Source organism: Trichechus manatus, unplaced genomic scaffold (assembly GCF_000243295.1).
Source record: "Trichechus manatus latirostris isolate Lorelei unplaced genomic scaffold, TriManLat1.0 scaffold00054, whole genome shotgun sequence".
NCBI lineage: Eukaryota > Metazoa > Chordata > Mammalia > Sirenia > Trichechidae > Trichechus > Trichechus manatus.
Window position 1 is genome coordinate 16,564,469 of NW_004443990.1, and position 17,670 is coordinate 16,582,138.

Consider the following 17,670-nt stretch of genomic DNA (forward strand, 5'->3'; position numbering starts at 1 on the left):
CACATGGGTATTAATTGTATTAGTGTTGTATCGGCCTCCTGAAAAAGGGCCTGGGCCTAGATCTAGTTAGAAGAGTTTTCTTTTTCAGAGCATGGTGGTGACACAGTACCTATTTAAATGTTTTTGCCTTATACACTATTTGGTCTTGCTGTTAATAACAGATTTATTATCATGTATATTTACTATTGAAGATTGAGAATGTGATCCTCATAGTTATTGATCTATTTTGTATGTTGTAAAAAGCTTGTAATACAGGTTTAAGGTGGGCTGGCTGCAAGAGCACTAAAGCTTCTCACCTTTTAAACTGCTCTTTTTATCTGCTTGTGAGACTGTCGTCTCTTCAGTGGAAGATTGGGTGGTCTCATGTTGAGGCTGTTGCCCAGTCCCATTAACTCCCTTGCCCCCTCCCAAAGGAAGAGACATTGCCCAGTTAAGCATCAGGAATCTGTGGTGTTAAAAGCCCTTGTGTGGGTTGGGTTTTGTGGTATTTTTCCCTGGTGGGAAAACATAGTTGATTCTTACCGCTCTGTCTGGTAAGGAGGGCCGCGGCCTCCAGGTTTTTAAATGAGCTAAATGCCTCTCTTCCCCCTCTCCCTGGTCACCAAACCTGGACCAGAGCACTTTGATATTCCACGTGTGATTTTCTTTAGTGTGGGGATTTACTCCAACTACTGCACAAAGCCACGTCATTTCCATAACCTGGGTCTCCAGAGTGAGAGTGCTACCCTACCTGATGGATGTGAGGCTGCTCCATCCCGGCCCTCCCAGTTGGCAAAGACAAGGAGACTAGTCACTGGCCGTTGCACTGGGGGAATCTCTTCACCCCACAGCCTCCCAACTTGAAACCCAGATTTACCTCCAGGGAGAGGTGAGAAAAAAGTTGTAAATAGACTTGCTACAGTAGGGCAACTCAGGGTTGGGGTGTGTTTTTATTCTCCTGATCACTTGAAATAATCTGTAGGCTGGTTATGGGAGTCGGGGAGAAGTATGACTCCAGGGTTCTTCCCTTCTGCAAAGCTCTAGGGGGTGGAGTGTAGGACATCTGAGGCCCTTTAATGGCACTACATTGAGCTGTGTCCTTCTGGAAACCTGACCTGCGACCAATTGCGAATCTAATTCTTCACATTCCAGTCGAAGTCTTTCTTTCCCTATTGAATCTCAGTCCCTGGCTGTGTGTTCAAGCTGGCTTTTTGCCAGCCACCCTTTAGGGAATGGGAGGGGAGAGAGAGAGGGCCATACAACTCTGCCTTCACAACTCATCTCTTAAAAACAATCACTTTCAGAAACATTTTTTAAAAAAAAGCTGTTTAACTGAAGGCAGAGTTTGGTTCCATTCAACTCCACGTTCATTGTGCCTTTACTTGTGTTAGAAATTTCTGTGCTTTCTTCCTCTCTTCCTCTTTGAAGCAATTAAAATCTTCCTTGATAACTGCTGTTTTCTTCTTTCTGTTTCTGACAACCTAGTGGGTTCCCTCTAATTGTCTTAAATTTTATTCCACGGTGGCAGAGGGGCCTAGCATTTTTTCTGAATTTCTAACCGCTGTCCTTTCCCAGGATGACCAGCATGGAAGTCACAGTCAACACTGAATAAAAGACTAGAATGACATGTGTGAATGTGTGTGTGTGTGTGTGTGTCTGTATGTGGATCAATTAAAAAAATAATTTATTATATGATTTATTTTGGAGTTATATTCTGATTACAGTGCTCCTCCCAAATACCCTTGATTCCCTTCACTCCTCCCCCCCAAGATGTATAATCCGGTCTCAGGTTGTATTCTTTGGTACATTTCTTTCTTCTGAATGCCATGCAGTTTAATTAAATCTTATTTCAAAACAAAACAAAACAAAACTGTACTCTTGTCTGGAATACTGCCTCAAGTGGTGGCTGAGAGAGGGAATGAAATCTGTTGCCTCATAGTCCAGGTTAGTGTAGTGGTTTGACTCCAGGGCCCCCCCACCCCGAAAGCAGATGTAGTAGGGCGGAGGCGCCTGAGACATCAAGTGTTTTCTCTCCTCCCCTTTTGCGCTATTTTGAAAATAACAGTTCTAGTTAACCAGGCTGACGAGGTGATTCTGATAGAGTTGGACGTTATTTTTTATTTGCCATGTAACTCCCTTTTGCCCTTGATTTCTGTACCCAGAAGGCCCTCTGTATCCTCTCCTGATATCCCTTTTTATGATTCTACCTATGTTGCATGACAGGTTCTCAAATTGAAGAGTGGAAGAAAAGATGGGGGCAGAGCAGACTGTGTTTCTGTTTTTATGTGGGTGTTGGCTGTTTTTCTTCACTGCTTTTTAGTTGAAACCTTAGGTCACTTTCTTGAACTTTGACTTTAGGTGTAAAAATTCAACCAGGCATTCTCTGCTTACTGTGGTCAGCTGTCATAAGAACCACTGAGCTCAACTTGCACTTTCGTCACTAGCAAAGGTCTTGAAATTATTTCCCATACTGATTCATAATGGGTGTGTCTATGAATCACGCACATAATTAGATATAAAAACCTTCGAGGGTTGGGGAGGGAGGGGAAGAAAGCCCTTCTTTCATTTTCATCCATACTTACCAGATTGGCTGAACTCCTAATTATTTGACCCATCATTGTTATTAATATGATTAATAAACTACCTATTTATTGATTTAATAACTGTTCCTCCTGTGACTTTAAATGGCATTCAAATGGAGTATAATGACCCTCAACTTCCTAACCCTCCAGGCTTTACTGGGATGGTATTGTTAGTCTGTGTGTGTGTACATGAGGACACTCACACAAAAGGATGCCAGACAAGTCCTTCCAGTGTGATTTGATTCCTCCTCCGTAACACTGTATGAGTTGGCAGGTGATAAGGACACTTGTTTGCTCACTGTATTTCTGAGACATAGCTACTTACGGTGAATGTGCCTCTTATTTCCCGGCCCAACTCAGCCACAAACTGTGCAACTCATTGTAGGGAGGCTACCTGTCCTTGACTTCCTAGTGCTCTGCAAACATATTAAGAGAACTAAAATATCTCAGGGCCCAGACTGCCCTAGAGGACAACTATAGGGAAGTGCTTTGCCTCTGACATCACTGGAGCCCAGTCTAGTTTTGTACATAATTTAATTCATTCTTCACTCTTAGGTTTAGGAGTGTGTGCATGTGAGATTTAAAAGACTATATGCTATCCAGCTAGAAAAAATGTTCATGCAAAGGGTGGATGCCCCCTTGTCAGGAATGTCCTTTCCATCCCTTTATTCAGCAAGCATTTACTGCATGTTTACTCTGTGCCAGGCATCCACAATATGAAGATAGTAGAGCACGCCTTTGCTACCAAAGAGCTCATAGTCTAGGTAGGAGAAGACTTCAACATAGCTACCTGGAGAAACCTGTGCAGGGTATTAAAAGGCTTCAGGGGAGTTAGCCAGGGAAGGAGGATGGATCAGCATTCCAGACAGAGGAAACAGCATGGACAAAGGCACAGAAGTGAGAAACGGTGGTGGTGTGTGCATGATGTTACTGAAGCATTAGAAAGGGCAAGCTTCAAGTAGGTAACCTAGAGCCCTTTCAGTCCTGACATTCTGTAATTCTCCCTGCTTCCACAGTGGTTATTTACTCTTGTAGGCTTTTCTTTAACAAGTGCTGTATTTCCTGGTGTGTGTTTTCATAGGCTCCAAGATGCACATTAAGTACTCACAGGCTTCTTTACTCCCTGTGTCCCACTGTAATGGGGTAGGTTGTACTCTACCACCATCTCTTAAAGCTGTCTGGGCACACCTTATTTCAGATTATTAAGGACAATTTTTTAGGTGTCCAGTTTATAAAAATGGTGAAGGTTGCTTTCTGGGTTCTATTACCCAATTAAAGAGACCAGAAATGTCCACTGGTCTAAATCCTCTATAGTATGTAAGCTCTTTTCCATTCATGGCAGCCTGCTTTCTTTCCTCTTGGTAGTTTTCCGCTGCTAGATATTCCGTTCACCATCTCTTCCTAATTAGAAGGCCATATTAGAAACTGCATCTGTCTAATCTTCCCTCTGTGATTAAGTGGTCAGGAGTTTGATCTCCCGGCTTCAAATCCAGGTCTTCCACTTACTAGTGTGTTTGTTCAACCACCTCTACTTCAGTTTCCTCATATGTAAAATGGAAATAATACTAACTTCGTGGGGTGCTTGTGAGGGAGGATTAATGTGATAATAGGCAAAATACTGAGCCCAGCCCCTGGCATACACTTAAAGCACTCAATATTGGCTCATCTGTATGAACTAACTACAATTAAGTGCTGGCTCTAATAGTTGCTTTCCTATTTCTTGGCTTTATGGTTCTATTTCATTTGATATTGAAAGATAAAAGATAAATGTTTACCATCACCTCGAATTAGGTTTTGGCCTTTAAAGGAACCTGAGGCTTAGATGAGGTATTAGCATTGGAAGCTAGCCTGTAAATTACAGCTCTAATTTATGTTTTTCATTAAAAGCTCAGCTTGCCTGTTTTTCTATAGCTTTCCCGGCCCTGAAACCCTAGTGGTTAGCCATTTAAAAAAAAAAAAAAAAAAAGATTTTAAAGGACCATAATTCTCTCCACTCCTTATAATGTGTGGATTAATGGAATTAATGATAACAAGGTGTACAGAATGTAATAGTTCTTACCTTGAACAAATAAAAGCAGAGGTCTGGCCCTAGTCACCTTTGAAGCACCAATCAGTGAGATACTGTGATATAGTGTAATTTAAGTATGTGTAGAACTTTACAAAAACCATTGTCTTGGGTAGCAAGAAATTTGGGTCCTACGCCAGCACCAAGGTGCTGTGACCTCTAATTACCGTTTGCACATTTGCTTTGTGGAAGACTAGGGAGTTAAGCGCCTAGCGTCGTGCCAACCACACAGACCCGCTCAATAAATGGTAGGTATTAACGTAGTAGCTCTGTGAAAATCTAGTGCATCAGGGTAATTAAAATGGCTACGTTAGGCAAGAAAAAGGGTCACCACATCTTTACACATCGCACAGACAGAAAAGCGCGGAACTTCAGAGTTGCGTGGGGCAAAGACTACACCTCCCGGTGGGCTTCGCGGTGTGGCGAGTTCGCCTTAACCAGTGCCGCCCTCACCGCAACGGCCCGTCTTTCCGCGCAGGCCCCGGATGCAGATGCCTTCACCACTCAGTGGGCGTGGCCTCACGGTGGCGCCGAGACCTGGGAGTCTCTTATTGGCTCTGGGCCTTCCTGTTGGACTGGGAGAAGGAAAAGGGGCGGTGGCCGAGGCGCGTGGCGCCCTTGCGACGGCCAATCAGAAGCCTGGTCGGGCTTTGGCGGGAGGCGGGAGCGCTGCAGTTCTGCAGATTTGGCGCGAGCGCGGAAGGGGTTAGCTGCTGCCGATATCTGTGCTGAAGCTTGTCGTGGAGAATCTCTGAGGCCGTTTGTGTGAGACGTGAGAAAAAGCCTGCGCTGAGGTGACGAAGCCCCGTGAAGTGGAAAGGAGAGGATTGTGGGGGAGAAAGGTGCTCGGGGAGGCCTGGGGTCTGGGAAGCCGCGGAGTTCCGTGAGGGTTAGGGAGAGGGTTGTGGGATCCTGTGAGGCTAGAGTGAAGTGAGGGGAGGAGAGCTGAGATTAGGTGAGGTCTGAGGTCAGGGTCAGAGGAGGGAATGTGGACGCTCAGAGGAGTTCTGGCAGCTGGGCGTGGTGTAAAGAAGCTGAATGCTGTAGGAGGGAGATGTTCCGGGGTGGGGGTTGAGTGAGGACTGAGTGCAGAGGCAAAGGGAAGAACTGGGGGAGACTAAATGTGGAAGGTTGCTGGGCTAAGCTGGTGATAAAGATATTCCGCTGCCTGGAGTGAGGGAATTAGACGTACTATAGAAATCAGTTAAAATAAACTTCTTATTGCATAAGAAGCAATATCGTTCAAGTGGTTAAGAACTTGGACTCTGGAGCTAGAGTACCTGGTGTTATGTCCCTGATTTCCTACTTTTCGATATGTGACTTTGGGCCTCCGTGCCTGTTTCCTCATCTGTAAAACAGGGATTATAATAGTACCTACCTTAGGGCAGTTGTAAAACTTAAATAAGTTAATATATGTTAAATGCTTATAACAGCTTTTTATACACAGTAGGTAGACATTCAGTGTTAGCTATTACTGTATCCATTTGGATAGGAAGCAGAACTGAATGCTAAAATATTGCTATAATGTAATTTACTCATGAAGTGGCCATTGGTCATGAGCACCAGTGAACAACAGTTTAAAGAACTTGCATGTTAGGTTCTTTTCCCTTCACTTGTATATATTGACTGCCCGTCCGGTTCTTTCTCACACTTAGCTGTGTTGCCATTATGCCTCGAACCCGATCCCAGTCACAGGCTACCATCAATTTTCCCAAAAAGAAGTTGTCTCGGACATTGGACAAAGCTAAAAACTGTAGTGACACCAAACTAGAACCAACACGTGTCCAGGCTATACCACGTTCTCCTTGTGAAAAAATTCTGCCTCTCAGCCCCAGAAAACGTCTAGGTAAGCTATCTGTCTTTTAGGTACAATTCTTGAGCTAGTAGCTCTCAACTTCTCCTTAATACTGTACTTAGTTCTGACAATGTTTTAAATGACCTTGCAGTTATATAGTATTTTGGAAATTTGCCTCAGTATTTGTGAAATTAGGAGAAGCAAGTAGGTGGCATCCTGGATATTTTCAGTTCTTGTTTTAGAACAGTAGTTGGCAACGCTTTCTTGTTTTAGAGCAGCTGTTTCTAATGGGGAGGGGATGATTTGGCTGTATCTGGAGACATTTTGATTGTCACAACTGAGAGATTGTGACACAACTGAGTGGGTGCTTCTAGCATAGTGGTTAGAAGCCAAGGAGGCTGCTAAACATCCTACAGTGCACAGGAACCCCCCCCCCAAACAAAGAATTATCCCTTCCAAGATGTCAGTGGTGCCCAAGTTGAGAAATACTGTTAGAACAATCTTAGAACCTCTTCCCACTAAAACCCATTTGGTTTCTCCCTAGTAAAATTCAGTTGCGCCATCTGGTGGCCAATATTTGTTCCTAGCGATAAAGCATTCTCTTTTGGTGGTTCAGACCCAGGTAGAAATTCACATCTTTCTGGAGGAGCCAGAAGTCTTTGCAAGTCCTTTTACTGTCCAGTGCTATGAATGACCACATTTTGATTTTAATATATTTCAGGTGCTGACAACCTGTGCAACACTCCCCGTTTACCTTCCTGTTCTCCACCAAAGCAAGGCAAGAAAGAGAATGGTCCCCCTAGCTCACATATGCCTAAGGGGCGCAAACTGGTATTTGACAATCAGCGGACAGTTAAGTCTCCTAGCAAAAGAGAACAAGCCAGCATTCACCGAAACAAAATACTTTCCTCGGTTCGAAAAGGTCAAGAGATTACAACAAATTCTGAGCTGAGATGTCCACTGGAGAAAGAATCTGAATGTATAGGACTATTCAAACAAGAAGGTTTGTTCTTAAATGGCAGCTGTTAGTGCATTCTTATAAACAAGGCTGATGACTCCAAATGAAACCCAGTGGGTCTTCTTAGTCACCTTCTGTTGTGTCTAATTGTCCTTTCGTGTCTGGCACAGGCTCTTGCTACCAGCAAGCAAAGCTGGTCCTGAATACAGCTGTCCCGGATCGGCTGCCTGCCAGGGAAACGGAGATGGATGTCATCAGGAGTTTCCTAAGGGAGCACATCTGTGGAAAAAAAGCTGGAAGTCTTTATCTTTCTGGTGCTCCTGGAACTGGAAAAACTGCCTGCTTAAGCCGAATTCTGCAAGACCTCAAGGTACATTGAGAATCTGGATTATGATGCTCGTGCTAGAATGAAACATGGTTATTGAGGGTTAAGAAAGAATAGAAGTACTTAGAGGATTGAAGTTTTCCCCAGAATAGGGAATTTTTCATTTCTCATTGTTTTTGTCTTTCCAAATGAAAGTGGAGCTTCTGGTCTTGTATGCTGTTAGTTCCTCAAAGACAGTCTAGGTTCCATCAAATCTTTATCTGAGACCAAAGTAACTCTCTCATGTTTGTGTTTTTCTAGAAGGAACTGAAAGGCTTTAAAACTATCATGCTGAATTGCATGTCCTTAAGGAGTGCGCAGGCTGTATTCCCAGCTATTGCTCAGGAGATTTGTCAGGAAGGAGTATCCAGGCCAGCTGGGAAGGACATGATGAGGAAGTTAGAAAAACATATGACTGCCGAGAAGGGCCCCATGGTGTAAGTATTGCTCTGCTGCATGTTGTGCTTTGAAAATCTGCAAGGTCTGTTGCCCACAAACTCACATTCTGGTCTTTTGGATTGTCAGTTTACTCATAAACAACATTTCCTATGTTCGATATATGAGAGGCAGTTACATAAACATAAAGGGAAAGAAGAAAAATATACCTTCTATACACTTTTCTAGTTATAAATTGGAAAAAATGTCTTTAAACTAATTGTTTGAAGATACCTGGAAGTTACTTGTTCATGAGGAGAGGTTGTCATGTCATTTTAACAATGAATGGAAATAGGACGGATGATGATCTCACACTGGTTTTAGCTTCAAGAAGGTAACCTAACATCAGCCCAAACCAAACAGATTGGAGGTTTAAGAAGATGAACCCGGATACTAATTGTTTCTCTTTATATGTAGTGTGTTGGTGTTGGATGAGATGGATCAGCTGGACAGCAAAGGGCAGGATGTATTGTACACACTGTTTGAATGGCCATGGCTAAGCAACTCTCGATTGGTGTTGATTGGTTAGTACTCAGTTGTTCATGTTACATGTGGTTCTAAAGTGTTCTCCATTATCTCTGTTCAGCTTACTTATCACCTATTTTACCTAAAACCGGCTTTCTGCTTACGTGTCAAAATAAGAAAACTACTCTAAATAGTAAGTTTAATCTAAGGCAAATCAATCTTGTTAAGTCTGAGTAGAAATGACATTATATTGCATTTCAGAGGCCATTGATTTTGGGGTATCTGGTCCTGCTTATCAGGAACAATTCTATACCTAACTTAAAAAGAACATTCTATGATGACTATGTACATCGTAACTAATGGCTGTTGGGGGCTAACTGGGAAACAATTCAACTGGAATGCTGGATTATAACTGGAAATTTTATTTAGCTTTCAAAGTGTTTGGTTTTTTTCTTAGGATGATTTGGCCAATGATTAATGTTATTTATCTCTTCCTCAGGTATTGCTAATACCTTGGATCTCACAGACAGAATTCTGCCTAGGCTTCAAGCTAGAGAAAAATGTAAGCCACAGCTGTTAAACTTCCCACCTTATACCAGAAATCAGATAGCCACTATCTTGCAGGATCGACTTAATCAGGTGAGTGCCAACCATTGTGCCAAAATATGTTTTTTGGATCACCTGTGGTGGGAAAATGTAACAATGCTTCTAAGTTATTTTTGCATTGATTGCTTTACCAGTTGAGTTTCTATGGGCCATAGTGAAAACACTTGTATGAATTCCCACATATGGTTCTATTTATATGGCTCAGTATTAGAATAAAACAGGAATTAGAGGAATCACTCAAGTGCTTCCTTAGCCCTTAAAAATAGGGCCTATGAAAACCTTTTGCTAAGTTTAATTGCTTTTTTCCATTTCTGAACCTCTGCCATATTCCTACAAAATGTTTAAACATGTGAAAATTCTCTCTCTCAAACATCTCCATTTACTTATGAGCAGAAGTCATCTCTTAGACCATAGGGTGGCCAATCAAGCTTAGACTTAACTGAAAATATTTATGACTGGGACCTAGATTCCAGAGAAGGGAAATCTTATAGTCCAAACTGTCATCTTTTTGGTGTTGTCTGAAGGTGTCTAGAGATCAGGTTCTGGATAACGCTGCAATTCAGTTCTGTGCTCGCAAAGTCTCAGCTGTGTCAGGAGATGTTCGCAAAGCGCTAGATGTTTGCAGGTGAGTTATGGCACTGTTGGTCGCTTTTATTAAAAAAAGAAATGCTGTTAATTGTCTCATGTAACTCAAGTGAATATGGCTTAAGAGGCTTCATTCTGCTACTTTTTATGCTCAGAAAGGAGGACTTGTTTCTCAGTGGGGAGCTCTGCATTTCCACGGTGTTAATGTCTGAAACATTATCAGTCCATTACCTACAGAGGGAGAAACAAATGAGATGTTGCTGGCACTCCCTGTGGTGATTATAGATTGGTTAATTACATTTGTATTAAAAAAGACTCCAGTTTACTTTTCCATTAGCTGGTCTCAAGCAGGTTTATTTATGGACCTGAACCATCTTTGCCTTTAGACTTTTTTCCCTCTTCCTTTGCTTTCGTGAGCACCACTTCCCTCCAGTTGGTGGGCCTCACAGTTGTACTCCAGACTGCTCTCTCTTCGCATCCCCCTGCCCCTCCTGCTGGGGAAAGCATCCCGTGCTGACTGATGAAATTTCTTCCTTCCCAGTAGGGACACTGGGTCCATTAAAATGATACTTGCTGTGCTGGCCCACTGGTCCAACCTCCTTCTACTGTCATGCAGAAGATCCAGGTCTGGCTTATGGCTTCCTGTGGGCAAAGCACTTTAGAGAGAGCAGTGGGAGAGTGAGCTCTTCCTCTTGCTAGATGGCATGATCCTGGATTTGAAAGTCTACCCTCGTCAGCAAACTACTTGGGTAGAGACTGCAACTATGAGTCGTGTAGGCTGGTGTGGTTTAGCCTACATGAATCCCATGTAGATATAACCAAGAACTCCCCCGTAGGTCTAATGTATGTGGGTTGTGCTTACTCTCCTTAGTCACCCACATTGCATCTCCTCTCCCTCATCCATGACATTTTCTCCTTGTCCAAAATGTTCCATGTATGATGTGACCTACTTGGCATCTATAAGAGGAAACCGTGTAGTGTTGAAGTTTCTTGAATTCCTTGGTCCATGAATTATTCCAAGGCAATTAAGTCCCCTTTGGCTGAGACATAACCCAGTTTTGTTTGGGGGCTTTAAAATGATAAAACATACTGTTTTTTAGTTAATGTGCCTGGTTTTGAGCTTGGTGGTTTGGTGTGGTGTTTGGTTTGGCTCAGCCTAAATTAATTGTAGAACTATTTTTTTTATAGACGAGCTATTGAAATTGTAGAGTCGGATGTCAAAAGCCAGACTATCCTCAAACCACTGTCTGAATGTAAGTAGTTTTATCTCCTTCCTGTCTTCCTTTGGTGTTGGAAGCTTAACTTTTCTGAAAGATGACATGAGCGTAGTTAAATCCACATCCGCCCATTTTTATGTCTGTGTTTTTGGTCAGTTTCATCTTCCTTGTTTCAGTCTTGCCTGCTGGTACCATATAGTCCATGCATTACTGGAAATGAGTTCCCTAGGGTGTTACATAAACGGCTGGGACAGAGAAAGTTTTCTTCCCAAGCTCTAGGAATGAAAACTGTAGACAATAATGTCAAACCAGCCTCTCTCTGTGTGCTTATGTTGAGTGCACTTTGGGTCTCGATACAAGTGAAAGTAAGTCCCGGTAAATAAAAGAGAGTCGGGTGAAAGAATTGTGAGTTCAGCTTGGGATATCTCAAGTCTTTAAACAAGTCCAGGAGAGTAGAAGTACAAAGATCATATTGCTGCAGTAAACCGCAGGCTATTACAAATGACATAATTAATTTTCCTTTCCCTCAGCCTTGCTCTCTTGGCTGTGGCAGATGTCAAATGGCCATGAACCATGTATCTTGTCAGCTTTTAATTTCCAGTGTTAATCTTTAGAAACAGGACAGTCTGATTTGATTGTTTCTTCCTTTACCCCTGCACTGGTTGGGAGTTATTAAATTTGTTTCTAGCACTGTAGTTCTACATAAAACTTCTTTTCATCGACTTGTTAAAATAAAATTAATAATAAATATTTCAGAAGTAGGCAAACGTAGTGCTTAGGTTGATGGTAGGCAATATATGCCAATGTATAAGCTAGATACTGGTTTCTTCCTCCTCTTCAGCTTTTCAGATTATTCTTTTTTTCCCTTCCAAATAACATTTAGGCTTGTCAGTGCCCCCCATGAGTGCACACACAGATAATACAGATTGTAAATTCCTGGCATAAATTGTTAGACTAATGTAATTCCTGTCTTTTGACTTCTGATATGTGTGGGATTGGCTTCTAATGGTTCCAGAAAGCTATAGAGACCTGACGTCAACCAAATAAAAGAAGAAACTTTCTAATAAATAGAACTCACTGGGCTTCTTTGAAACATAGTGAGTTCCCCAGCATTGAAGATATTTAAACAAAAACTGGCTAGATGACCACTTGTTGGGATTATTTTATAGGGGACTCAGCTGTCTGGTAGGGAGCAAGAATAGACCTTTAAATTCCTTTCAACTTTAAGATTCTGTTATTTGATCAGTGATCTTTGGTTCCTCTACTGCTAGTAGTCCTCTGCAGCATCCTGTTTGTTGTAATGAAGTAGAAAATTGTTGTGGGGGAACTGCAAATGGTCTCAGGAAGTAACTTCAGGCAGAGGTTGTTACAGGGCAAATCCTCCTCCGTCTTGCAATTCGGGCATCTCCAAACAATGAGGCCATAGTCCTATGCAGCTTCTTGGCAGTTTCCCAACCTCCGGCTTTTGAGATGGTGCTATCTGGTAAGATATCCAATGATGTTTTCTCAAGTGTTGCTCTACTGCAAATCTGCTTGGGCAAGTGAACCAAACCTCAAAGGTCATTTGGGTAGGCCGTCTGGAGGACTGATGGGACTGACTTTACAGTCCACATTTTGCCCCTCATTTGACTCAAACGATTGGGTAATTTTTTAAACTTTTTTTCCTTTATTAATTACCAAGCACAGTCATCATCTTTGCTTCAAGGTTCTTTTCTTCTTTACCTTTGAGACATCAGGAACTCCCAAGGCAGAATACAGTAGTTTTCTGTCTGGCCGTTACTCTTTTCTGAGGAGGATTTTGTCTCTCTGACATTAAATAACATTCTACAGGACAAAATAGCTTACTATTCTGACCAGGAAAAGAATAACTCTACTTTCCAAGTCACCCTACATTATTTTGGATCTTTCTGAGGATAGTATTTGCCTTGGTTTCCTAGGGCTGCCATAACAAAAATACCACACATAGATGGCTTTAAAGAACAGAAATTTATTTTCTCACAGTTCTGGAGACTAAAAGTCCAAATCAGGGTCTCAGCTGTGTCGATTGCTTCTGTGGTTCTCTCTCCTGGTTTTTGGTGGCTGCCAGAATCCTTGGTGTTCCTTTATTAGACATCACTCGAAAGGGATTAGGTTTACGACCCACCCTATTCTGACATGTCCTTGTTAGCATAACAAAAGAAAAACCTCTATTTCCAAACATGGTCATAGTTATAGGTACACAGGTTAGGACTTCAGTATAACTTTTGGGGAACACAATTCAATCCATACCAGTATTCCCTTTCATCCTTTGGCTTCCAGAGAGTTGGAACCCCTGCTTTGCTACCACATGACTATACTTGAATTTCCTGCAGCTAAAAAATAGTATCATTGGTCTCAACACACATGTATACACACTACTTTAAAAATCTAATTAAGCTTGATTTATTTACTTTATAGGTAAGTCATCCTCTGAGGCTCTGGTTCCCAAGCGGGTTGGTCTTACTCACATATCCCGAGTTATTTCAGAAGTTGATGGTAACAGGATGACTTTGGGCCAAGAAGGAGCACAAGATTCCTTCCCTCTTCAGCAGAAGATCTTAGTCTGTTCTTTAGTGCTCTTGAGCAGGCAGTTGAAAATCAAAGAGGTCACTATGGGGAAGGTAAGTTGGGCATCTCAGCAGATGGAACTGGGTAGAGATGAGAATCTGCTTCATAGAGCAGATATTTTCCAAAAGGCCTGTTAGGCTCCAGCTGATATGAATTAAAAATGGATTTTTAACAGAAAGAGTAAATACTGGTACTATATAGAAAGCAGCTAACTTTATTTCCCTTGGGTTGTGGTTGAGAATTTATCATATTGAAAAGGGGAAATCGTATATTAAGATAACTTTTTTGCAAGCCCAGACTCATGTCTTTTAAAAGATTGTATGGTAACAGGAGATAAGATGTGACTTTTAAGCAATATTTGTTCTCCCTTGTTTCCTCCCAGTTATATGAAGCCTATAGTAACGTCTGTCGAAAACAGCAGGTGGCATCTGTGGACCAGTCAGAGTGTTTGTCACTTTCAGAGCTCTTGGAGGCCAGGGGCATTTTAGGATTAAAGAAAAACAAGGAAGCCCGCTTCACAAAGGTACAACTAACTGCTTCTTTCTGATGGTGCTTTTAATTGTCCTGTTCTGGAGAGCTTATTCTTTGCTAAAGTAAAGATTAAAAAATGACCCCAATTAGATAAACAGTTTGGTTTTTGTTAGGTGGAGTTTGAAGTGTGTGGGAATGGGGGTACGATGTGAATGAGATTTTTTTCAAGGAGAATTTTGTCTCTCTGACATTAAGTTTCATTCTATAGGAGTAAACAGCTTACTATTCTGATGAGAAAAAGCAGTGTTTAACTTGTTTGCGTCTTGTGAGAAAAATTTCACATGGTATAAGTTTGTGTAGTAACAGCTTTGCTTTTGTGAGTTCTGCAGGGTGAGAAATCCTTTTCTCTTTCCAGGTGTTTTTGAAGATTGAAGAGAAGGAAATAGAGCATGCTCTGAAAGACAAAGCTTTCATTGGAAATATCTTAACTACTGGATTGCCTTAAATTCTCCTCTTAACTCTTAATACCCCATCCAAAAATATCCATCTGGCATTTAGAGAGCTACAGAGGTTCATTTTAATACTTTATTTTCAGATCTGAAAACAAATATGACCTTTTTACTTGAAACCAATTAATTTTAATCTACAAATCTGTGAGTATTGGCACAGAATCATATCTTTGGGTCTTTTTATTTTTACCCATAAAAATGACCAAGTAGACCCTTTTTAATTACTTTGACTACCTCTACCACTTTTGTGTCTCCTACCAATATACTTGCAAGTATACAGATTTGTGTTGTGGAATGTACACGTATTTACCTCTTAATTTCCTCAAACATCAGTATATTTTGTTAAGAAATTTGGGGATAGAGTAAGAACAATGAAAAAGGATGACTCAAGAAAATAAGTCCACATGGAGATTTGGAGGACATTTTGGTCAAATAATTTATTTCTTTTTGGAGTATACTGAGTTCACATTGCAGATACTACCACACTGTGACATTTTAAAGACTTGTTGAGTTTCTTGGGCACTCCCAAGATTGTGGGGGTGGTTAAGGAGAATGTAACATTCGATTGTGAATATATTTATTTTCAAGTTGCATTCTTTGTCTTTCTAAGCAATCACTTTTTTTTTTTTAAATTTCTTTTATTGTACTTAAGGTGAAGGTTTACAGAACAAAGTTTCTCATTAAACAGTCAGTACACATATTGTTTTATGACATTGGTTAACAACCCCATGACACATCAACACTCTCCCTTCTCAACCTTGGAGGACCTTTTTTTTTTGTGAAAATATACATAGCCAAAGATATACCATTTCAAAAATTTCTACATGTACAATTCAGTGACATCAATTACGTTCTTCAGTTGTGCTTAAGCAATCACATTTTAAGAGAGCTCAAGCTTTCAGAAGACAATATGAAAATTCCCAACTGTCTCACAGTCTTAGCTGCCCCTGGACGAAGCAGCTTGTTTCAAGATGGCTTCGTTTAGGGTTGGAGTTTCGTCTAAACCACATATTTTTCCGGTATTAGATAAATTAATCCATATGGTTACTCAAGATTCCTCTTTTCTGGCTTTGATTTCCAGTGGCAATTTGTGGCAGGGACACCAGAGGGCGCCATTATAACACTGACTGCGTTAAAAGTGCAGACTTGGGGCTGGGGTACTTTTTCTTTTGAGGGTAGGGGAAAAAAGTACTGAAGTTTGATTCCTATGGGAGGTTGCTATGCTTTGTAACTCAAGCAAATGCTTGGAATGCAAACCATGTGTGAGGTGAATGGTTTGAGAGCCAGAGACCAAGTCTCTGCTTCTCCCTGAGCACGTCTGCTTGCCTGCCTTCCTGACATGGACTTGAGTTTGGGAACTTGATATGTGTACAGATGATCTGTTGGCCACTGTTTCATTCATTCTGCTCACCGTATCCCTGCAATGTGATCCGTGTTACAGCAGGTGGTATGGGATAGAAGAAGGGTGAGGAGAGAGAACCCTCTGAAATGAACACTGCCCACTGGTGTGTGTAGCAGAGGATCGTCTGTAGACCTAAGTCTAAATGCCATTCCCATTCTCACACTCCTTTATGAGAGCACTCATCCCATCTGAGGGTCATTTGCAAGTGGGGAACACGGTTTCATACCTAGAAGGATGGAAAGTGTCTGGGTCTATAAGGGTTAACAAACATAATTGCAAAGATTGTCCGAAGGCTGAGGGAAAGCAGAGACTGAATGGGATTGAGAACAGATGCGAGGGTTGATTTAAATTACATTTTATTGGATGCTGCTGCCTTAAGAGACGTGACTGCTTTACAGTTTGTTTCCACACTGTGGGCAGCTGCTGTCTGTTCTGTGTCCACAGTAGGATCCTGCCCAAAAAGGAGTGGCCTCCCCACCTCATTGTGTTTGAGGCTTGGCGCCTTCCTCTTAACTGGGGCTTGAGTCAGGAACATGGCTTGACTCGCAGTGGGGCTGCTACAAATCTTCCGTGGCTTCCAGCCAAGATCACATTTGCAGATTCAAAGGGGCCAAATTTCTTTTCTCTCTACCTCCTCTCTCCCTTTCCCCTGGTATTTGGAAATAGGGTTTTCTATATATTGGTTTGTTAGCTTCCTTCCCTTCAGTTCTCCCCCCACTGTCAATTTCTAGGTCATTGCTGCTCTTAAGACTTCAGCAATTGGAACAGGGTTGGTTCTGTCAATGATGCGTAAAGCAGGCTTAGAATCCCTGCCTGGCTTCTGCTGCCCTTGTGGGAGAAAAACTGATGTATGCTTGTCAGCAAAGTCTTAAGTGTAATTCAGACAGCCAGGGAGCAGCTTGAGAGGAGGAAGAAAGTCCTTTCCTTGCGGGCTATTCTCACTGAAGCTGAGACTACAGGAAGGTGGTGGGATTTTTAGCAGGATGAGATGGGCTTGTGGTTACTAGTTTTTGCCATGATCATAGGCTGCTTCACATGGAGTAGTGGCAAAGATGCTGACCTACATTCTTCCTCTTGAAGATTGTCGGCTGTGTGTCTATATCCTGGTCCCCACCCACCCCCCCAGAAGCAGATTAAGCTTCCTTGGAGCATTGGTGGGTATTGCCATGGAAAGAACATAGACGTAATAAAGCTGGTGTGGGTTTCAGCCCAGAGCTGGCTCAATGCAGACTTGCCTGTGGCTACGTAACTGGCAAGACTGTGCGAGGTCCAAACTCTCCAGAGATCAAAAAATTTGGCAGAGTCCTATTCTCTCTTCCATTCCTCCATTGCTCCTTACCTTTATTAAGTGCCCTTTTTAAGATACACGAGTAAGAACTGGGAAGTGGGAATGAGATATGACCTAGGGATTTTTAGAAATATCTATTCAGAGGTGTTAGTACTACAAATCGGAGATCAAAAGAGAGCACCAAGATTGAGGTTTTATTCACATTTGTATCTGTCCCCAGTACTTAGTGCCTGGTACCTGGTTGTTAGCTGTCGTTGAGTCAGCCCCACAACTCACAGCAACCTGGTGCACAAATACGCTGCCTGGTCTCGCGCCATCCTCATGATCATTTGCGGATTAGACGATTGTGATCCATAGGCCCAA

The 17,670-nt window shown here is 42.0% G+C and overlaps 1 protein-coding gene across 3 annotated transcripts; it reads left to right on the forward strand.

Moving 5' to 3' along the window:
* The first annotated feature begins 18 nt into the window (after positions 1-18).
* CDC6 (cell division cycle 6) lies at positions 19-15,301 on the forward strand. Of its 3 annotated transcripts, none has more exons than XM_004378069.2 (12): positions 19-868; positions 6,282-6,472; positions 7,143-7,424; positions 7,550-7,749; positions 8,005-8,180; positions 8,596-8,702; positions 9,143-9,282; positions 9,774-9,874; positions 11,023-11,087; positions 13,488-13,690; positions 14,020-14,160; positions 14,524-15,301. In XM_004378069.2, the coding sequence occupies exons 2-12, from the start codon at positions 6,295-6,297 to the stop codon at positions 14,611-14,613; spliced, it is 1,683 nt and encodes a 560-aa protein (XP_004378126.1). In that variant the 5' UTR covers positions 19-868; positions 6,282-6,294; the 3' UTR covers positions 14,614-15,301. The 3 variants fall into 3 exon arrangements, with proteins under 3 accessions (XP_004378126.1, XP_023588594.1, XP_023588593.1); XM_023732826.1 differs by lacking the exon at positions 19-868 and adding an exon at positions 5,180-5,468; XM_023732825.1 differs by lacking the exon at positions 19-868 and adding an exon at positions 5,350-5,420.
* The last annotated feature ends 2,369 nt before the right edge of the window (positions 15,302-17,670 follow it).

What these genes read in the sequence shown, in the direction of transcription:
- CDC6 (XM_004378069.2), top strand. Translation starts at nt 6,295, where the DNA reads ATGCCTCGAACCCGATCCCAGTCACAGGCTACCATCAATTTTCCCAAA. An exon ending in CAGCCCCAGAAAACGTCTAG is followed by an intron (nt 6,473 to 7,142) that starts GTAAGCTATCTG and finishes AATATATTTCAG; the next exon opens with GTGCTGACAACCTGTGCAAC. An exon ending in GAATTCTGCAAGACCTCAAG is followed by an intron (nt 7,750 to 8,004) that starts GTACATTGAGAA and finishes GTGTTTTTCTAG; the next exon opens with AAGGAACTGAAAGGCTTTAA.